The sequence below is a fragment of the Ptychodera flava genome, chromosome 1 (assembly GCF_041260155.1).
Source record: "Ptychodera flava strain L36383 chromosome 1, AS_Pfla_20210202, whole genome shotgun sequence".
Lineage (NCBI taxonomy): Eukaryota > Metazoa > Hemichordata > Enteropneusta > Ptychoderidae > Ptychodera > Ptychodera flava.
Genome location: NC_091928.1, coordinates 1,075,934 through 1,099,970, shown reverse-complemented (window position 1 = coordinate 1,099,970; position 24,037 = coordinate 1,075,934). Strand labels below are relative to the sequence as shown.

At 40.2% G+C, this 24,037-nt stretch overlaps 1 protein-coding gene across 1 annotated transcript in view; it reads right to left on the bottom strand.

Moving 5' to 3' along the window:
• Positions 1-24,037, bottom strand: part of LOC139143871 (uncharacterized) — a 53,052-nt gene that overhangs the window by 17,416 nt on the left and 11,599 nt on the right. Inside the window, exons 3-4 of the mRNA XM_070714810.1 lie at positions 22,520-22,676; positions 4,857-5,645 (exon numbers count right to left, since the gene is read on the bottom strand). Of these exons, the coding sequence (XP_070570911.1) occupies positions 4,857-5,645; positions 22,520-22,676 (946 nt within the window). The remainder of the gene's footprint in view (positions 1-4,856; positions 5,646-22,519; positions 22,677-24,037) is intronic.

Here is a 24,037-nt window from a genome sequence, read left to right as displayed (position 1 = left end):
TTATAGCCCAATCGTCATCAACCAAAGACATCTGGAGGTCTCCATTTACGCATGAGAATACCAGATTTTGTATAATAGGAAACAGAGCTATCTGAAGTTTTATCTTCATCATCTACCCTGTCAAACAAACACAAAATATCTGGGTCTTTGTGTTGTTCTGCAATGAGATTTGATCTAGAAAATGTCTGACTTTGGTCAGCAGAAGTTTTACTGGAAGTTTCAAATCCACGAGGGATAACGGAATGATCCGTGTCAAACACCTGACTGAGAAAGGTGTCATTTAAGTCAACATCTGTGACATTATTTTTGAGAGTATTTTGATTCTCGGAAGTTTTCTTTGACATGGCTCGAGTAATGGCACATGAAGGAAATAAATCGGGTATCTCTTGTTCAATTGGCTCTGGATCCTGATCTAAACTAGGATTATCAGTCACAAGTGGATTAGTAATGACCTTGTCCCCAGCAAGGTCGTTTCCAAGAAGAAGGTGAATCCCTTCAAAAGGCAAAAAAGGCCTAATACCTAAAGCCACAGGTCCAGAAACAAAGTCCGAAGACAAATAGACATTATGGAGAGGAACAGGAATGTAGTCATTACAATCTACCCCCTTAATAAGAACTTTAGAACCTGAAAATGACTTTTCAGAAAACGGCAGGGTATCTGCCAACAAAAGAGACTGGGAAGCCCCGGTATCTCTTAAAATTTTGACAGGGGTAGCGGAAGAGAAATCACTAGAAAGTGATATAAAACCATTATGAATAAATGGTTCGAAAATACCCATAATGCTATCTTGAGAAGAATTGACCTTGACCTCATTAATTGGGGATAAGAGGGGTTTAACCTCAGAAAATGTGTTGCACACATTATTAGACTCTAATTGAGTTGATGAAGAAATAAAGCCGGTGGGCTTAGATCCACTTTGACCACTTTGACCTTCACGTTTTCTTTTCAATTTGAAACACTCTGACATTAAATGGCCGTCTTTCTTGCAATAATTACAAGAAAGTGTACCAAACTGTTTGTCAGAAGGAGATTGAGACTTGGGATCTGATGATGTGGGAGTGTTACTTGAACTGTGTGAACTGCTGTCATTTGATTTTCCTACTCTCCTTTGAGAAATTCTTGGATGAAAAGGAGGAGTTAAATTTACCTGCATTGTTTCTGTATGAAAAGGACTGGGATGGTTTGCTGAGAAATGAAGATTTGTGGGTCAATGAATAATCATCGGCCAAACGTGCAGCAACCTCTAATGTATCTGCCTTTTGTTCATTGATAAACGTCTTGATGTCACTCCGGATGCACCTTTTAAATTCCTCAATCAAAACAAGTTGTCGTAATTTGTCATAATTCTGACTGACCTTTTCCGAAGAACACCAACGATCAAACAGTTGTTCTTTTGTTCGAGCAAATTCAACGTAAGTTTGATCTTTCACCTTCTCACAATCCCTAAATTTCTGACGGTAAGCTTCAGGCACCAACTCATAACCCTTGAGAATTAATTCCTTCACAGAATCATAATCTGAAGCCTGCTCTACTGACAACTGAATGTAAATTTCTCTGGCTTTACCCACCAAAGCACTCTGCAAAAGCATAGACCAGGACTCCTTAGGCCAATTCAGACTCTGAGCAATTTTCTCAAAATGGAGAAAATATTTATCAACATCCTTTTCTTGGAAAGGGGGAACTAACCTGAAATGCTTAGTGATGTCAAATTGTCTGAAGGGAAGAATTTTCCTGACTTTCCAAGCTCTAAACGTCTCATTTCTAACTGCAGTCGGTGTTCAGCTAATTCTCTTTCCTTTTCTTTTTCCTCTCTTTCTTTCTCCCTTTGTCTTTCTTCCATTTGCAATTCTTTTTCTTTCATTTCCAATTCCCTCTCTTTCTGTCTTTCTTCCATTTCTAATCTTTCCTGCCTTTCTTTTTCTTTCTGTCTTTCTTCCATTTGCAATTCTTTTTCTTTCATTTGTAATTGCATTTGTATTTTTTCTTTTTCTAATGCCAATTTTTTAAGCTCCAAATCTGCCTGAATTTCTAATTCTAATTTTTTGAGTTCGAAGGAAGACTCAGGCTCATAATCTTTTAAGGCAGACTCTTCAAAATGGCCAGAATTAACTAAATGTTTTGCAATCTTGAATTGAATTTCTCGCTTGCGCATAGATCTTTTGACATCTACTTTAAGGAAATTGCCAGTGCTATGAGGTTGTCTTTTCTGAGGGAATTAAATGTGTCCTGATCAAGGTCATCCATAAATTCGTCTGGCTTGAATTCCGCCATGATTGAATTTCGCTGAGTTCACAGTATACAGTAGTTTTGAAAAGGCAGGCAAAATGTTGTCAAACGGCTCAAAATATTCGTATCCCCGGACAAGCCCCCAATTTTGTTACGTGCAGAGAAAACGAACAAAAGGGTGAACTCAGCAGTTAACGTTTAAACAAAATTTATTACGAAAATAAAACTAATTGCTAAGTCAGGGATAGAGTACAAGCTTTAAAGTGTACAGACTACTTATCTCAGCTGGGACGGCAAAGCTCCAGTCTCAGAGTTGTAACAGTCAGTTGGATGAATGAACAGTCCTTGCAGGCTTGAAGCTACACAAAGTCCACAGTATAAATCCAGCGTTGACAGTGAAGGTCTTGAAAAGTCTTGAGAATGACTACTGCTGGAGTTTAGTAACACACAAGAGACACGATCCCAAAAGTCTGACTGGAAGCTGTGCACGTCCCTTTTATAAAGGCATATAAGAACAATCTAGAACTTTTATTGACATGCTAATTACTGTTCTAAAATTATCTCCCTTACATAACTAATCAACTTTCCAGAACATTCCAAACATGACTAATTGAATTCAAGGTTGTGAGGTCATCAAGGGCAGTGACCTTGGGAATGTTCTAGACTAATTGAACTCAGGTCATGATGAGTGTGGGGGAAATGACCTACATAACAAAGTTTTCGGGGTCATGTCATCGTTAGAGAATGATTCGGCTGCTGACCGCCATATCTACATACGTACGGAAATGGCGCCGTACGCTGTGGAAATAATCATCAAGAAAGTAATAAACATAAACATTAAAAATAATCCGAAGCTGGCAATTTCGTATGTTGAAATCACGAATTACCGGTCTAAACATTGACTGAGAAACAGGGTCAGGAAAATGGTAGGAAATAGGTCAACGACGCGACGTCATGGCCGATCGCAAAAAATAAGAAAATAAGTTCGCTACATCACGGAAGGATCGAGATTTCCATGAATCTCGCGTACCACGATATCTGTAAGCGATCGAGGTCGGCTGCTCGGTTGCTTTGAGGGTGACACCGGACAACTAATCACGAGTTATGTTCATTTTCGGAGTAATGGGATGAACCACGGACTGGGTTCATAGATATCTTCGTTATTGAAGAAATTAAAGTCCAACCTTTGTCGAAATCATACGATGTAGTGCCAACTCAATGAGCCGATCTCGGACACACGTCAGTTTATCAATAGGCCTAAGCCTTTCGAAGAAGATCGGGTGACGACGCGTCGACGCTCACTTGCTCACCTTGAACTGACATTGACAAATACTGTTTTGATGTCTTTACAAGCTTTGCTTCATTCTCATAACAGAAGTCCAAACGTTACTGGGGCAACCGGTATGTCAAAACCTTACCAACCCTCCGAACACGACATGTCATTGCCATGTGTGAGAACACGTGTACATATCATAGTACACAAACCATACGCGATACGGCCGTTTTCAGGGCTAGCAAATTGACCATGGAGGCTACCGCAATGCTTTAATATTTAGTTGTTTTCGATGTCATTGTAAACTATGGACTCTCCCTGCAGTTCTGTAAAATACAGTGTACGTACTTTTCGCAAGGATACATCGTACCGGTACTGACTCATCTCTTGCTAAGTCACGACCGAAAATGGCTCACTTTTGCGATGTCTGTGCATCATAAACGTTTGCTAGTAAAATAGTTTATGACAACCACGAAGTTTTCATCCTGTGTGTACGCCAATATCCATGTAACTCTAAGCGTACACATGGTTTGTTTACATCGTAATTATTCTCGTATGCACAGCAAATGTTTGACCAGTTTACACCTCTGCGCGTCACTGAATGATTGACAATTGTTTGAATCGCGGAACGACTGTTCCCTGGGGGCCATTTCCTTCGTTACGAAAGCGATTTTTCCCCTAATCGTCGTAATTTTAAAAGGCTTTGTGAAACTTTGCGGATACCCGTATGGCCTACGTGTTTATGAAACAGTCTATGTTTATGGTATGCCAATAATGTTTGTTTGAGAATCGCTTCGGCTGATTTTCACGGAGCGGTCTACCTTGCTGTTGCCAGTTGTCACTCAAGCGCCATTATGAATTTTCGATGAGTTAGGGGTCTTTTATACCCCGCACACCGGTTTAACCAATTTCACATTTTGTAAGCTCATTTGCATAATTTTGGCAATGCAGACTTCATTTGAACAAAATCCCATCTATAGCCCAGGATGCATCCACACACCAAATACCAAGCTGAAACGCGCAGCAGTACGCGTGTTTTTGATGTTGACGGACATACTGTACGTACGTACGTCAGTATGATGTCTGAAATATTCTTCATTTTAATACTAACTTACCAGAACATTTGTGGCTTAGTCATTGGGTTGAATTGACTGAAATGAGAGATTCCAATTTCAGCTTGGGGTTGAATTCAATGGAATTCAAATACAGATTAATAAAGTGTTTATAGTGTAACAGCACACAATGAACATTTGCACAAAAGTTTATCCATTCATTCTTGCTTGAGTTCCTTTACATGACAGTAGGTTTTATGCAATTTTCAAATTCAAGTAATACAAGTTGTAGCATTACACTGACCTTGAGGAACAGATCTGGGAATTGATCGAACTTCTTTCAAATTACAATCTGTAGGATATGAGGACACAATAGATGGTTGAGTACTACCAATAGTACTTCTCAATGGTTGCTGGTTGGGAATTGATCCTTGTCGAGTAGCCATACCTACACCTGGTAGTGAGCCATTTACATTCTGTCCTTCTACCCACGGTCCAGTAGACAGAGGACAGTACTGAGCTCCACGACCAGTTGGCCATGTTTCACGTGTCTGTTTTGCTGGGGTATGACCTCTCTTTGGCCATGTACCATGGGCAGATCCAGACTTTTGTAAATGTTCGCATTGATCCAATGATGATGCCGTCTGCTCTGATAAAGTTCTCTGTAGGTTTCTTTGCTCTGAATGACGTGGTTGTGAATAGACTGACTGACCCTCAGCAGGTATTGACATGGACTGATGATGTACAGGTGGCGCTCCCTCCCTTCTGCTTGCTGGCATGTGTGAACCTGTCTGGTAACCATTAGTATCTTCACCTAACAAAGTCCTTGGGCTATCATCATCTCGCAGCCTTACTAAGTGAGAAACATCTGCTGGTGCATCAGGTAATTGGTGACGAATGACAATCTGACTGCAAGTGGGACTCTGTGTAATCAACTCAGGACTTTGATGAACTGGACAGCTATTGGCATAATCACTGTGATTCTTCAGTGTGTTGGGAGCAACTCCTCTTGCAATCAGATTCTGAGATGCAATACCAGTATTTGAGGTGAACTCACTGTGACTGACATCAACTACTTGAAATAATGTACCTTCTGTAAAAGAAATCCAAACAAAACAAATTAAGAAACATAGTGTCAATGACACTTGGCTTATATTTGGTTTGATGTGGCAGGCTAGAGTGAGTGAAGATACGATATTTAATAACTTTAATGGGCTTTGACTTATATTAATCATAATGTTAAGAGCAACTGAAAACATTTTGATGCATAGCCCATCAAATACTTAGGCAAATGCATGTAATGGTTGGCAACTGTTGCAATGGGCACACCCACATATATACAATACCAAGGAGCAGCCTGGTATATCAAATTTAGTGATACAATCTACCATACCAAGGTATACAGATGTCCTCTTGTAAGATTATATTACATGGAATTAAAAGCAATGTCAGGCCATTTTTAATAGCAGTGTTTGCTTCTTAAAGCCGCCGTTCTCAATCCCAGGTTCGCGCATTAGTGGGTACTCAGTCTCCACCCTGTAAACATAGTAACTTTTTCACTGTTTTGCGTCAAACGCCGCTATATTTACAAACATAAATTCATGTCGAATGTCGATGAGCACGTCGGAGTAGGTACATTTTGGCATTAGGTGTTTTCACCATACTTGGTGCGTTCGAGTTACAGATTTCACCAATTCCAGCACTGTATCGCTTGGCGCCGGATGCGGACAGTGTCCTCGACCATCTCCCCTCTCTACTGTCTATGCCTCGACCCACAAAATTACAAGTCAATATACTGGTATGCAAAAAACACGATCTGCATCGTTCGAATCTCCCTAATTCTTAGAACTAATGTTTTATTAAATTTGGAAACATCGGTGTTGAAATAATATAAAATGAGTATTTTCTGAAGATTGAACCGTGATCTTGACGTACTCAACCAGCCAACGTAAACTTCTATGAGACCAAGATGGCGGTCGGAAGTCAGAAAACAAGTCCAGATCATCGTGTATTACATTATTTACAAAATTGTGTTGCGAGACTTTGTTCGCATTGGAACCAAAAAGTACAAAAATCAGATGTATTTCTAAAACTTGGACAGGAAATCTCGTAAATTTCTCAGACGTAATAAACTTTGATCAATATTCAGCGGAACTGCATCGCGTCGGTTATCAATACGATGGCACTTGCTCACGTGGATACATACACTCAAAGTGACGGCAGAACGAAACAGAGGAAGTCAAATCATCCTTTTTAGCTCCATGGTCAAATAAACATTTAGTTTATTGGTAGACTCAAGGAGGTACAAACGACACTCCATCGGAAACTATACACGGATACCGTACCGCTTCACACCTCTGTGCCGGGGTATTGAACATTTCTTGATTTTTCATTCTAAGTTTAGCATCATTAGTTTGGCAATGACAACGTGTCTATCTGACTCCGACTCTGTCGGAAGTATTGGGATATCCTTGACCGGACACACGCTTGGCGTGATGAGCGATTTTTCGCCCAAAAACAGCATCTGATGCAGGCCGATGACGTACTCGTCAAAAGAAGAAAATTGATATGCCATTTTGCGTAACTATTGTTGTCCGATCGTTATATCAAAATTTGCCCAGCGTACCATACACATACACATCGTTGGCTTTACAGTAGCAGCCACAAAACCAAACCAAACGGCCCTTTTCAGGGCCATCAAACTTTCCAGTAAGAGAGAACTTGATAGTATATTTTCTTCTTCACGGCACGTTTTGTGGAGGGACCGTGTTCACGGTTACCAAGATGTAATTGACTTGAATGTAGTCTGATCAGGTCATTTACCCCACACTCATCATGACCTGAGTTCAATTAGTCTAGAACATTCTCAAGGTCACTGCCCTTGATGACCTCACAACCTTGAATTCAATTACTCATGTTTGGAATGTTCTGGAAAGTTGATTAGTTGTGTAAGGGAGATAATTTTAGAACAGTAATTAGCATGTCAATAAAAGTTCTAGATTGTTCTTATATGCCTTTATAAAAGGACGTGCTCAGCTTCCAGTCAGACTTTTGGGATCGTGTCTCTTGTGTGTTACTAAACTCCAGCAGTAGTCATTCTCAAGACTTTTCAAGACCTTCACTGTCAACGCTGGATTTATACTTTGGACTTTGTGCAACTACAAGCCTGCAAGCCGAAGGACTGTTCATTCATCCGACTGACTGTTACAACTCTGAGACTGGAGCTTTGCCGTCCCAGCTGAGATAAGTAGTCTGTACACTTTTAAAGCTTGTACTCTATCCCTGACTTAGCAATTAGTTTTATTTTTGTAATAAATTCTGTTTAAACGTTATTTGCTGAGTTCACCCTTTTGTTCGTTTTCTCTGCACGTAACAAATTGGGGGCTCGTCCGGGATACGAATATTTTGAGCCGTTTGACAACATTTTGACAGCCTTTTCAAAACTACTGTATACTGTGAACTCAGCGAAATTTAATCATGGCGGAATTTAAACCAGACGAATTTATGGATGACCTTGATCAGGACACATTTAATTCCCTCAGAAAAGACAACCTCATAACACTGGCCAATTTCCTTAAAGTAGATGTCAAAAGATCTATGCGCAAGCGAGAAATACAGTTCAAGATTGCAAAACATTTAGTTAATTCTGGCCAATTTGAGGAATCCACCCTGAAAGATTATGAGCCCGAGTCTACCTCTGAACTCAGAAAATTAGAATTAGAAATGCAGACAAATTTGGAGATCAAGAAACTAGAATTACAAATGAGAGAGAAAGAATTACAAATGGAAGAAAGACAGAGAGAAAAGGAGAGAGAATTGGAAGAACATCGACTACAGTTAGAAATGAGACGTTTAGAGCTTGGACAGTCAGGAAAATTCTTCCCTTCAGACAAGTTTGACATCACTAAGCATTTCAGGTTAGTTCCCCCTTTCCAAGAAAAGGATGTTGATAAATATTTCCTTCATTTTGAGAAAATTGCTCAGAGTCTGAATTGGCCTAAGGAGTCCTGGTCTATGCTTTTGCAGAGTGCTTTGGTGGGTAAAGCCAGAGAAATTTACATTCAGTTGTCAGTAGAGCAGGCTTCAGATTATGATTCTGTGAAGGAATTAATTCTCAAGGGCTATGAGTTGGTGCCTGAAGCTTACCGTCAGAAATTTAGGGATTGTGAGAAGGTGAAGGATCAAACTTACGTTGAATTTGCTCGAACAAAAGAACAACTGTTTGATCGTTGGTGTTCTTCTGAAAAGGTCAGTCAGAATTATGACAAATTACGACAACTTGTTTTGATTGAGGAATTTAAAAGGTGCATCCGGAGTGACATCAAGACATTTATCAATGAACAAAAGGCAGATACATTGGAGGTTGCTGCACGTTTGGCCGATGATTATTCATTGACCCACAAATCTTCATTTCTCAGCAAACCATCCCAGTCCTTTTCATACAGAAACAATGCAGGTAAATTTAACTCCTCCTTTTCATCCAAGAATTTCTCAAAGGAGAGTAGGAAATCAAATGACAGCAGTTCACACAGTTCAAGTAACACTCCCACATCATCAGATCCCAAGTCTCATCTCCTTCTGACAAACAGTTTGGTACACTTTCTTGTAATTATTGTAAGAAAGACGGCCATTTAATGTCAGATTGTTTCAAATTGAAAAGAAAACGTGAAGGTCAAAGTGGTCAAAGTGGATCTAAGCCAACCGGCTTTATTTCTTCATCAACTCAATTAGAGTCTAATAATGTGTGCAACACATTTTCTGAGGTTAAATCCCTCTTATCCCCAATTAATGAGGTCAAGGTCAATTCTTCTCCGGATAGCATTATGGGTATTTTCGAGCCATTTATTCATAATGGTTTTATATCACTTTCTAGTGATTTCTCTTCTGCTACCCCTGTCAAAATTTTAAGAGATACCGGGGCTTCCCAGTCTCTTTTGTTGGCAGATACCCTGCCGTTTTCTGAAAAGTCATTTTCAGGTTCTAAAGTTCTTATTAAGGGGGTAGATTGTAATGACTACATTCCTGTTCCTCTCCATAATGTCTATTTGTCTTCGGACTTTGTTTCTGGACCTGTGGCTTTAGGTATTAGGCCTTTTTTGCCTTTTGAAGGGATTCACCTTCTTCTTGGAAACGACCTTGCTGGGGACAAGGTCATTACTAATCCACTTGTGACTGATAATCCTACTTTAGATCAGGATCCAGAGCCAATTGAACAAGAGATACCCGATTTATTTCCTTCATGTGCTATTACTCGAGCCATGTCAAAGAAAACTTCCGAGAATCAAAATACTCTCAAAATAATGTCACAGATGTTGACTTAAATGACACCTTTCTCAGTCAGGTGTTTGACACGGATCATTCCGTTATCCCTCGTGGATTTGAAACTTCCAGTAAAACTTCTGCTGACCAAAGTCAGACATTTTCTAGATCAAATCTCATTGCAGAACAACACAAAGACCCAGATATTTTGTCTTTGTTTGACAGGGTAGATGATGAAGGTAAAACTTCAGATAGCTCTGTTTCCTACTATACAAAATCTGGTATTCTCATGCGTAAATGGAGACCTCCAGATGTTTTGGTTGATGACGATTGGGCTATAAAACATCAAATTGTGGTTCCAAAGCCCTATCGTGCTGAAATATTGCGCCTGGCCCATGAAACCCCCTGGGCTGGTCACTTAGGAGTCAGGAAAACTTATCATAAAATTCTCAGTCACTTTTATTGGCCTAATCTCAGGCAGGATGTAGCACATTTCTGTAAAACTTGTCACACATGTCAAATGGTAGGAAAGCCAAATCAGACTATTCCAAAGGCCCCTTTACAGCCAATTCCTGCATTTCAAGAACCATTTAGTAGGATACTAATAGACTGTGTTGGGCCCCTACCAAAAACAAGATCAGGAAATGAGTACATGTTGACAATTATGTGTACATCAACTCGGTTCCCCGAAGCCATACCACTGAGAAATATAAAGACAAAGACTATAGTGAGAGCTTTAGTCAAATTTTTCACTTTATTCGGCCTCCCTAAATGTGTCCAGTCTGATCAAGGCTCCAACTTTATGTCTGGAATTTTTCAACAAGTAATGGATCAGCTAGGCATTAAACAGTATAGGTCCTCCGCCTATCATCCAGAAAGTCAGGGTGCTCTTGAGCGATTTCATCAAACTTTGAAAAAACATGATTACGACCTACTGTTTTGACACAGAGAAGCAGTGGGATGAAGGAATTCATTTTCTGCTCTTTGCTGTTAGAGAGTCAATTCAGGAGTCTCTTGGTTGTAGCCCATTTGAGCTTGTATTTGGACATACAGTCCGTGGCCCACTTAAGCTCGTTAAAGAGAAATTCCTATCAGACGATGATGATTGTCTGAATATTTTGCAATATGTGTCAGATTTTCGTACAAAACTCTCTAAAGCATGTGAATTAGCCAGAGAAATATTGAGTCATCTCAGCAGTCAATGAAAACCAAATATGATAAAAACACCTCAAAACGGAAGTTTGAACCAGGTCAAAAGTTCTTGTTCTACTTCCGGTTCCTGGCAAACCACTCCATGCTCGTTACTTTGGGCCATATCTAATTGATAAGAAATTGAGTGTTTAAATTACATCATAATAACACCTGACAGGCGAAAACAAAAACAGCTATGTCACATAAATATGCTTAAGCCATATTTGGATAGGGATAATCCTACTATAACTCAGCCTGTCAGTGCAGTCAGTTCTAGCCATTATGAAGATAGTGATACTGAAACTGACTTGAGTGAAAATACTCTAAACTCAAAGCTGGGCTCGGTCAAGCTTCAGAACTCAGAAATCCTGGAGAAGCTGGAGTCTACAAAGTTGGCACACCTCCAGCCAGAACAACAACAACAACAGCTGAAAGAACCAATCCATGAACATTTGTTCCAAGATATTTCAACGAGGACAAACATCATCTATAACACCGAAGATGTCTGCGACAGTAATCCAGTGGAACAACATCCAGACGGACTGAATCCTGCGAAGCGGAATATCTCCAGGAGGAAGCCAAGTATTTGCCGAACAATGACTTTATCGAACTCAGTAAAAATAACCGGACTTTGCCGTGCATACTTTATGCCAAATTCAGTGCCATTTCAAGTTTTCCAACAACAAATTGCAAGAAGATAGTCATGGGACATCCTGTTTGCTACTTTTCACACAAATTTAACAAATCCCAGAGAAACTACTCTACAATTGAAAAAGAGTGTTTATCTTTGATATTAGCTTTACAGCATTTTGAAGTTACTTTTGAAGTTACTTCTTCAAATCAGCCAATAGTGGTTTATATTGATCACAACCCTCTTGTTTTTCTGCAGAAATTTAAAGGCAAAAATCAGAGATTGCTAAGATGGAGTTTAATGTTACAGGAGTTTAATCTTGACATTAGACATATCAAAGGCAGAGACAATTTAATTGCAGACTGTCTCTCTCGTATTTAGAGTTTATTGTTGTTCACTTTCAAGAAATTTTACTTTAGAAAAAAAAAAAAATTTTGAGTACTTAAATCCTTTTCAAGATTACATTTGTAAAAGAAAGATTTTTCTTTGAAAAATTTTCTTTTTTTTGAAGAGGGGGTGTGTTATGTAGGTCATTTACCCCACACTCATCATGACCTGAGTTCAATTAGTCTAGAACATTCTCAAGGTCACTGCCCTTGATGACCTCACAACCTTGAATTCAATTACTCATGTTTGGAATGTTCTGGAAAGTTGATTAGTTGTGTAAGGGAGATAATTTTAGAACAGTAATTAGCATGTCAATAAAAGTTCTAGATTGTTCTTATATGCCTTTATAAAAGGGACGTGCTCAGCTTCCAGTCAGACTTTTGGGATCGTGTCTCTTGTGTGTTACTAAACTCCAGCAGTAGTCATTCTCAAGACTTTTCAAGACCTTCACTGTCAACGCTGGATTTATACTTTGGACTTTGTGCAACTACAAGCCTGCAAGCCGAAGGACTGTTCATTCATCCGACTGACTGTTACAACTCTGAGACTGGAGCTTTGCCGTCCCAGCTGAGATAAGTAGTCTGTACACTTTTAAAGCTTGTACTCTATCCCTGACTTAGCAATTAGTTTTATTTTTGTAATAAATTCTGTTTAAACGTTATTTGCTGAGTTCACCCTTTTGTTCGTTTTCTCTGCACGTAACAGTAGTCTGATCACGTTTTTTATCCCCAGAAATGTGGCGGGTAGGTACAAAAGTTGGAGAACTGTATCGAAACTATTGCGCAAGTCTTTCGACACTGGAAATCTTGACACATATTTTATTTATTGTAGTCACCCTAGCAGATAAGGCGAAATGCTAATCGACATCCAGCTGACTCGTGTCTTACTTTGCACAAGGTTTGATTGACAGTGGTATTCAAATTCCAATCGGTGTCCCCTGGGTCGACGTCCTCACTGGCCACGCACAATTACTCACAAAAATTGTCCCGAAAACTTATTGGTTTGAAAAATATCGCATCGTTATGTATTTACAGGTATTTACCCTGCTGTAGAGCATTCCCATTTCATAAATTTTCATAGAAAACACGCGAAAAACCGCAATCTGTGGAGCTCTCAATTCAAGCTACTCGCACGGCGTCTCTTTGCATAATAAGCATACTTTCATGTAATCCGGTATTTATAACCAATGGGCGTCTTTAAAAGTAACTTAGTTGGATAGATAATGGTGAAAGAAGAAAAATAAAACTTGAATGAGCAAAATTGGTTGAGAAAGTTTGAATACGATGGTTTCAATCGGGTTCGAACTCACAACGTACGGTCCCAATCACCTAGCGGAGAAGCCAAAGACAAACCGCTCGGCCAAATCCCCAATCTCAAAAAAGATTGGTTCAATAACCGAATTAAGATGTTACAATTCTGACTGCGCCCCCTCCACGCGCTGTAGAGTTCGTGAAGCACTCACGCTCATGTACACACTATCATGCATAACACACAAACTTTATCGAAGCGAAGCAATGAATACATCGCTTCAACTGGGTGGAAGACGTGGTAATCAATTTTTTCCCATCACTGATATCACTGATGTATTCAAATTACTTTTAAAGTATAAAATTTTTCAGATTTATGTCTGCCACATTTTTTTAATCCTGAAAATTTGATTTTTTTGAAATTTTAAGGGTCAATTTGAAGAGGACGAGAGCACTTGCATTATGTGTTTTCTCATTTCCTTGTGCAATTATTGATTGACAACTGATTTCTTGACTTCTTTTAAGAAAAATTTTCTTTGAATATCTGTTATATAGTCTTACGATATTATAAACGGAGTTCGCCAAAAAAAACTAAGTCCCACTAATTAAATATAAGCATATTTTTAGTAAATCAATTTTTTGTTCATTCTATAGAATTCTAATTTTGGATTTAGGGGTTTCAAGGGGTGCTGAATCTCATACTATAGTTCCATTGAAAAAAATGTAAAAGGGGTGCAAAACCAAAAGCACAAAATTATGCAAAGTAGCAATATATAATGTGCAAATATAAACATAATTTGACAGCATCATCATCATGCTATCACTGATATAACTGATGTATTTAAATGACTTAAGTTCAAATAAACATAGGGCCAAAGTCCCTGAAGCTACTATAGACATGGATACAAAATTAAGCATTTCCTGACTGTATGAAATTATCTCACTAAGGTCATCCTAGGGACTTGTAAACCAAATATTAAAGCTGTCTGACCAGCGGTTTTGAAAAAACAAGCGACTCAACAGTTGACAGAGCTCTGCTGTGTTATGTGACACATGTATTGATAAAGAAGGTGGATATCTTTGATAGCTCATTTCAGGATGGCCTGACCAAAAATGGAAAAAAAAATTCCGTAAAAATACAGATTTGCATATTTCATCACAATTTTAACAAATCTAAGTTGGGTTATCCCTAGGGACCTGTATACCAAATAACAAAGCTGTCTGACCAGTGGTTATGAAGAAGAAGATTTGTTATCAAAAACGCCTTTTTTGGCGCTAATTTGCATATTTTCAACAATATCAAAAAATTAATAAAATTATCAGTTTCTCAAAATCATATATTTTATCCACACAACAAATATCAAATCAGTAAGTACTGCAGTTTTCAAGATATTTGAGTGGACGGACGCTTCACAAACGGACGTACATACATACATACATACAGACATACATACAGACTGATGGTGGACGGTGGACGGATACCCATCCAAATAGCTTCTATAGACTATATTAGTCTATAGTACAAAATGTAGCTAATAAACGAGAGTTAATTACATTCTAATTAAAGTAAACAAGACTTGCTTAAATCAAGATTTAGGTCATGAAAAAACAGCATATCTGTCAGGTTATAAGTATTTTCATCCTATTAACCAAGCACATTTTAACTTTCAAATTAACATTGTAAGTAAGTTCTGTTGAATAAGTTGAGACTGTACGTACTCAGAGAAAGCACACTGAAGAGACAAATGTTTGAAACTTAAGAAGTTCAAGGTCATCAAAAGCATTATTATCATGAATGGTAATGACTTAGCATCAGTTAAAAAATACTGTGATTTAGGTGTTGATCTCGCTTTCGACTTGAATTGGAATACTCACATTGATCGTATTTGCATGAAATCTCATAGATTGCTTGGCATGATCAAGCGCACTTGTGGCTACAAATGTGACTCTAAAACACTTAAAGCTCTTTACTGTTCACTAATGCGTAGTCATCTGGAGTACGGAAATGTCGTTTGGGCAGCCCAGTCTAAGCGCAACTTAGTAAAAATTGAAAAAATCCAAAGAGCAGCAACAAGGTATATTCTTAATTATCCCACTGACATTGATTATAAACAAAGATTAGTTGCTGTAAACCTTTTACCGTTGTCATTTCGCAGGGAGATTCTTGATCTGATTTTCTTTTATAAATGCACTACTGGGAAATACTCTTTAAATGTTCATAAGTATGTCAAAACTCACTCATCTAAAATTAATACACGTTCTAGTGCTGATACAAATGCACTGGATAGAAACCATTGTAAAACTGTCACTTTCCAACACCTTCTCTTTAATAGAATTGTCATTCTCTGGAACAATTTACCGGCGACAATTAGAACCACTGCTTCACTTTGTACATTTAGAGTAACATTGACGAAATGGTATTGGGATAAATTTTATAACTGTTTTGATCCAGACAACACTTGTACGTGGATTTCTCGTTGTCTGTGTAGCAGGTGTAGACCTATGTAGATTTTATTTGATTTGTTTTAGACTTTCTTCATTTTTTATCTCCTGTATGTTATTGTTGTTTGCTTTTTTCATTTGTACATATTTCATTTCATTAGGGTGACTGGCTTTGTATAGGTGGTTCGCACCTGTTTCAGTCATCCTATCCTATGTCGGTACACGTATCGTGTCCGCTGTGGATGAATATTATAAATAAAATAAAATAAAATTATAAGGAATCATGTAACACTTTCATTGCACTGTTTACACAGATTGCATAACTGCTATAAATAGCACATGAGGAATCTTACAGCCCAGCTTTACCATAAAAACCCTATCACTTTGACCACTCTATTTTTTTCCTCAAAAAGTAATTTTATTTTATCCTTACCAAGTCAACCATAAATGGAAATTAGAACTTTCTCTATCTCTATTTATTTGACCACCCTATCATGACAAACTATTAGATAACATACAGGGCACAATAAATGATTGTTCAGAATATGTCAAAGTTGGGATTCAGGAAAGTTGCCTTTACGTGTTTTAATCCTCCAAGACGATAAGCATTTCACTATGAACTGTCAAAAAAAGTTGAACTTTCTGATAATTCTACACTAAAATTATTTTGGCTTTGATGATTTCCTAATTAATTCAATTATTTAAAATCATATTATTTTTTTCTGGGTGAATTGATAGGGTTTATACAGTACAAGAATTACATACAATGTAAGTCAAATTTTGACCAAAAATGACAAAAAAATTCCTTAAAAATACACATTTGCATATTTCATCACAATTTTAACAAATCTAAGTTGGGTTATCCCTAGGGACATGTCCACCAAATAACAAAGCTGTCTGACCAGCGGTTATGAAGAAGAAGATTTTTTACCAAAAACGCCTTTTTTGGCATTAATTTGCCTATTTTCAACAATATCAAAAAATTAAAAAAAATTTCTCAAAATCATATTTTTCATCTACACAACAAATATCAAATCAGTAAGTACTGTGGTTCTCAAGATATTTGAGTGACATACATACATACATACAGACTGACGACGGACGCCGGACGGATACCGATCCCAATAGCTTCTATAGACTATAGTCTATAGTAGCTAAAAAGCAGTGAAACTGTCACAGAAGTTCAGCATTTTTAGTCGTAAATCGTCTTTCTTGACAATTGAAAAAAAAATACCGCAATACCTCAGTGGAGTTAGCCTGTCTTTAATTGACATGCCACGACTCCTGCACATTTGCAGGATTTCCCTTTTTCTTACCTCATTTGCACATTTTTGACACTGATGTGTTCATTTGAACAAATTCACATCTCAACCCCTACACCTACCTGTACACCAAATACTGAGATGGTAGCTTTGGCAGTATGGGAGCCTTTGTGTGTGACGGAAATACATCCGCACATACCCGCAAATATACAGACATGCAAATCAATTCAGCTTATATGATAACCTCACATTGGTATACCAAATGTGAGTAAAAAAGAATTAGAGCTCATATGGACCAGAGTGATTCAAGTTCACAGACATTCGCTTCTGGCATGATAAATCATCTTCCTCTTATAAAGTACACATATTTTGAAAAATAGAAAACAGATCGAGAATTTTCATTGTTGTGTTGACTCGTCTTCTACGATGCGTTATGGCAACAACTTACATGTACCTATCGTCACCATTACAGCGTCAGTTTCTTTGACACTAGGTCTCACCGACCAGTGATGTCATCTTTATTTTAGAAATTCGATAATATTCGATTGGACTCGAACTCACAACGCACCAAGTTAGAGAAACAATTTCACAGTAACAGATCATGCATTGTACGTAAAAAGTTTTCACTTTACCCCCTGGCCTAAAATCTTCAATAGTGTGAGTAGAGGTCTGCACGCCAACGCTCCTCTTACCTCGTAGCATCATGCGATGATGAAAAGCCGCAAAACACTCGCCCTCGTGAAGATGAACCCCGCACAGACTACATCCTTTGGACGTCTCAGACAGTCGTCCGCTGGCAGTGGTCTTACCCTCTCTGCTGCATACTTTACAGCATTTCTGCCGCCCCTCCAAACGGCTGACAACGTGCATCTGCTGATTTTGTGGATTTATGTAGGAGGCAAGAGAAACGGTGGCCTCGACCTCTCTCACACTGGGCTGCGATCGCCCACAATAACCGCCAATGAGCTGTTTCCCGACACGCAGATGAAACATCTTATGGGTCAGCTTACTATCAGGGTGTACATGCTTGAAGCATATATATGCATTTACCAGGGCAACATCAATCAGGTAACATGCCAGATATGTCCACCATCTGTGATTCTTGCGCCCAGTGTGAAAGTACTTGCGCTTCTGGTTGGCTCGGTCGACACCTCCCATGTACCGGCGATAATTATACAGCGACAGAGGCACTTGTCGCTGCTCGTCTCCCTCCCCCACTGGCACGCACTCCAAGGGTGGATAGACCGTATTCAAGATCAGCACCTGAGCGTTACTATCCTGATAAGCAGTGATGTTAAGACGAGAGTCCGTTCTGGTCGTGGCTTTCATATCCCCAACAGACAGAGGAAGGCGCTTCCTCTTACCCGGCGGAATTAATTGAGGGGGCATGGTGCGACGATTACGGCGGTTAAAGCTCCAGACCATGTAGATCCCGGTCTCCATCAGCTCTCTAGCAGTAACGACCGTGCTAAACAGGCTATCACAAAATAGGCTGTGATTATATCCACAAAATGGCTGGACCAGCTCCATCGTAATTCTTTTCACCACACCTCGCTCCTGCCGTCTCCCATCAGTCCGATCCCAAAATTTAACACCTAGGTACGGTGCAAAGTTAGCGATGTATGCAGTGCTGGAGTCGCACAGCTGCCATATCTTAAAACCGTCTCGGTCAGGCTTATGCGGTAATCTCTGCTTAAATTTAGAACGGCCCTTAAATCGCACCATGCCCTTGTCGATGGAGATCTCTCTACCCATCTTATAATTATTTACGCACCTGTCAACTATGGGCTCCATCCATGGATTGATTTTATAAAGGGGATCCTCCTGATACCGACGTCGGCGGCGTGCCTCATCGGGATCACGACGTGGATCGTTCTCTGGGTCTGCCAGATGAAAATATCACATAAGCTGCTGAAAGCGACTGCGGGTAATTACAGTAGAAATACCCTGGTTTCTCAGAAATGGATCGCTAGACCAATAATCCTCCACTGATGATTTATGGTCGATACCCATACAGACTAAGACGCCAATGAACGCCTGCACCTCTCGGTAGTCAGCGTTACGCCAGTATTTATCGATCTTTCTAGCGATATATCGCTGGTGGAATTTGGCGTATTTATTAGTCTCGTCCTTTGCCAATCTGATCAGTGTAGCTGGAATAAACTTAAAAAAGTAATCGATCTCACGGGAGTGGCTGGGCAAGGTGAAGGTCGGTCCTCTTTCATGGTCAAAATCGGTCTCCTCAAATATATTAGCATCGGTAGTTTCTGACATACGCCAGACAGGAGGGGTGTCGTCCTCCGCCAACACAGCAGCAACGTCATCATCGTCGTCAGAGCTTGCCTCACCTACATACTGCCTGTCATAAAAGTCATCGTCCTCTGCCGCATCCTCGTCAACCTCCGAGTCGGACTCAGCGGTGATATCACCGTCGTCTGGGCGTCTGGGCCTGAACTCGCCCGTAGCGGCATCAAGGATCATATCTGGCTCAAAATCAGGTGGGCTATCCTGATAACGAACCCTCCGCACTATCTTTTTCGGCGGGGACATCGCAGCACACGAAACTATGGCAGCAGCGGGCTGGGCAGCCTCTGCTGATGACGAGGACTCAAGCTCTTTCGCACTGGGCACAGGAACCTCTCCTGACGCAGGATGAGGGCTCATGGTGCACGCAACAGGTGGTGTCTCTCCCGGAGCAGCCGGGGGAGAACCAATGGCATCAGCCGTCTCGTTACTAACTGTCTCACTCGCAGCAGCAGATGTAGTCTCTGCAGGTGAAGTATCTCCCACCAGAGCAGATGTAGTCTCTGCAGGTGAAGTAGTCTCTCCCGGAGCAGCCAGGTGAGAACCACTGGCAACCGGTGACCCATCATCATCCTCATCGGCAGAACGATCAGTCTTACGTTTACACTTACCACTGGGTTTTTCAGCCGGAGATAGCTTCGCCTTACGGGAGCGTTTCTTGCCTGACTTCTTAGAACGTTTACTAGGGACATCACATTGCGGTCCGTCAAGCTCATGTCTGGAACAGTGTCGACAGACTAGCAGGTCCCACCCTTTTAAAGCCACAGGGAAACAAAGCCCTGGACATGATTGGACGCAGGGGTGTTTATATATGCAGCCACCTGTTATTATAATGGACCTACGGCAATCAGTCCACCAACCGGCGCTGACATTCCTACCCGTCATGTAAATTGCCTGTCCGTACCATTTGATACTCATTTGCAATGCAAATCCCTCGAGCACTTAGCATAACATAGTCAATGTCATTAGCATCTCAACTTGACATTCCGTCCAGCTGGGTACGTGGCATGCGCACCTGCCACCCAAGGACGTTGGCCCAAGCCCATGTTTAGTACGGGTGGGAAACCCGTATCTTTAACCTCATGTCCCTTCTAAGTACGCCTGCGCAGGGCGTATTGTCATCCAAGTCGGTGACAAGCCAACCCGACAGATCGCCCATTAAGCAGTAATGGACTGGCCGTCTCGTTCTTGTACGGCAACGAACAGTGCTTCAGCGGCTTGTTTAGGTCATAACCATCGCCTGCCGAGCGGCTTACCCAACTAGGTGGTCAAAGATGAAGGATGCCAAAATTGTCAACAGCTGTCTCGGCCTCGTCCGTTGGGCAAACATGGCTCCTTCAAATAACGTGGCCAGCACGTCTACGTCATCAGCGGTGATGACGACCCGTCATTGACGCCCGAGTGCGTAAAACTCGGAATATACCGACAGGTACCTCTACCTGAGTCGGTCATACTACGGTATAAACCAAACACAGGTCTGCCAACTCCCGTTAGACTCGGCCGTTAGCCGAACTTCACAGGGACAACATAGGCGTAACAAGTCGGTGAACAACGGTTCACGCACCTAACCACAGCCGTCAAGTTGGTGAACAATGGTATCAAATTTTGAGGCCATGTTCGTGAATGGCAAGGCTGAGGCGGTGTGCTTCGTTGCACGGCTTGAACGTCTAGAGCCAAGTGCAGCCGACAACGTCCGACATCTGAGTGGGTAGTCTTTTCGAGAAGGTAACAAGTCGGTTAAAAGCGGTGGTTACCCTTCACAAATGTCGCTCAAGTCCGTTCGGATCAGTTCCATGTCAGGGACTAATCAAGCCGAGTCCGTCAAATCCGTCCGCACTTCCCGTCAATCAGGACTAAGTCCGTGATTTTCGTCTCGCACCATTGGCAAAAATTGCACCGCCAGCTGAGGCGGTCTTAGGCGGTTGCCTTACAGATTAGCGTTGCCGAGACGGTCAATTTCGGCCGCAATCTATGTAGTGCCTCAGAGCCAAGTTAGCCCAAACTCCGCTAGGATACGTCACCGTGCTAACCTGCCAAGTACGCTACTCGTCCCCCCCAAAAAAACCAGCCCCCCAACGGGGTAGGGGACTGGCTGGGTAGCTTCTGCACCTTTCCCTGTCGTTGGACTCCCTGTGAACCCATTTCAAGAGCAAACACCGTTCCTTGCCCAAAACCTGTCCTCGAACGACCCCTAGCTTGAGCAAGGGTTTGCTACACGTAGTTCCGTCGACTAGGCAGGAAAGGGGGTACCAAAAAGTAGCCCGATTTCCACCGCCTTGGCAGGATAACGGCCGTGGCTGCTCAGATTCTAGCTACACCGAATTTCAAGCGGATTTTCACCGACTTGGCAGGAAAAGGGTTAAGACATAACTACTACAGTTCGTGAAAATACATCTATGCATGGTAAATGGAAGCTGTATAAAATATACACAAAATAGCTCTTAGGATCATATGAGATACATGTGGGTATGTGTTTAGATGTATGTACAACAAATATTTTAACCCTGTGAGCACCAAAGTCTAATTTTGTCACCTTTATAAAATATATCACAGTCAAATTTTTTCTGATTCATGCCAAAATTTTGATAAAAAACAGTAGTCAATGAAATGTGATATCCATTTGGTCCAAAATTAAGAGAAAACTTACAGAAAAGTTCACAAAATTTTGTAAAATATTTCATCATAAAATTTTGGTGGGAAAATTACAGCAGTCAAAGGGTTAATGAAGATTTACACTGTAAGTACTGGTATTTTAGTTTTTCGTTGTTCAAAGCAAGGACCATTTATCATCAAACAATGATGCTATTAAGGCAAAAAGAGAATCCAGATAAAATTTTATGTCCAGATGTTTCACATACAACTTTTACACTCAGTCTAACTTCTGTCAAGGCCTATACTTTTACCTCTACAAGCTTTCTCCATTAATCATCAGTAGCTGGGGACAAACTACTGAAAATCTACGTCAATGCAAGGTACTGATGAGAAGAAAAAGTGGCGTTTACTCTGTGGTCAAGGCCTTTTGAATTGAATTGGATGGAGTGCAACCCTGTGACAACTATACTTGATATTATTAGTTGTGCAGGAGACTTTATTGGATGGAGTGCAACCCTTATTGGATGGAGTGCAACCCTGCAACAACTATACTTGATATTATTAGTTGTGCAGGAGACTTTATCACAATGACCATCATGTGTTATTCATATCTATAACGGTGCAGATAAAGTTAAGTTTTCCTCTACTTTACCTTGGTGGGCCTTTATCAATACTTGAATGGCATCATATCGTTCAAGCTTTTCAGCAACTGTTACAAAGTCTTGAACAGAGGCAGAGGGACATCTTTGTTTCCAGTGCCAAAAGACATTATGTGTTGGTCTAATGCCATGGTGTCTTGCCTCAATATTCTGAAAGGAGAAACAGTTGAGTACAATGATGATTGCAATCAAGGTTAACATAACTAACTTCTCATTACTGTGCTCTTGGTAGGGATGCCAGACTAAAAAGTTGTAACATTACACTGACAGTTGTTGCAAAACTGAACAGTTTCCGATTTTCAAACTGCTGTATCTCAAAAAGTATTAGGTCTAATTCAACAAAATTTCCAATAAAAAATTCCTATTTGTTTATTCTTCCACATGAGTTTTTTTTAGGAAATAAAAAAAAAATAACTGTGTCATTTTAGCATTCAAAATAAAGCATTATGCAGCACGCGCCTTTCTCAGGCCACTACATGCTATGTTACATGTATCTGTGTTTGAACAAAATTATAAGTGTTTTACTGTACATTTTTAAGTGGCACAGTGTTCTCCCTGAACAAGGTAACAGGGGCATTGCGTCCTCTTGTACATTCTGAGCAACCCTTGCAAAAATGAAAGAAAATTTAAGTTTTTTCAATTAAGGCCAATAAAATTTATGAAAAAAGATGACGGTGATTTACAGGCAGTATGCAAGCATTGATCATGTGGGTTACCATCATAGTTCTCATCAATCTTGCAAATCTTGCCAGTTTGTGATGTCATGACTGGCTGCTATATTTGCATGACACAGGCCATAAGGCCCCCCCCCCCCAAAAAAAAAGAAATGTTTCTGGTCAGCGTGCGCGTCACCTGAACAACAGCGCGTCACCCGTTTTTTCCGGTTTTGTGGCCATTGGCCGCGGCGAACTATGTACTGATTGCTATGACACCAAACCAAAACGGCTGAAGAGAAAGAGAAAATTCTTTGGGGTGCATGATCAGTGACTGCATGAACAGTATATATATATGACTATATTGATAAAACTATAAAACTGACCCTCCTCTCTCCCTTGAGGGAAAAAAAATTCACATCGTCACACCATTTTTTAAAGAAAGACCTGACCATAAACATTTTTTTGCCTAACATTAGCTTATCTACTTAGCTGTGTAAACAAGCCAAGGAAGCGTGAGGGTAGGTAACCAAGGGCAGCAGAATGTACTGAAGTTATCAAGACGGTTCATGTTTTGCTTTTATATTCTATCCCAAAGCTACAGCTTAATATTTTCCGGCTCAGCCTGGACATGTATCAGGCTGAGGATGTGGGAGTGTATTTTGATATGTATTTGGATATTGCTATCTTTTCGTTTTCATGTGAACTGAACCATTTGAACTGGAATAAAAGTATTTGAATACTGTCTCAGCTTTCCTTCCCATTGAGTTTTTTATACAAAGAACATCTGAAAAATGTTCTCAAAGTGCCATCAAAATAACACCATTTCAATTTATTTTTCAAAAGCTCTGATGGCAG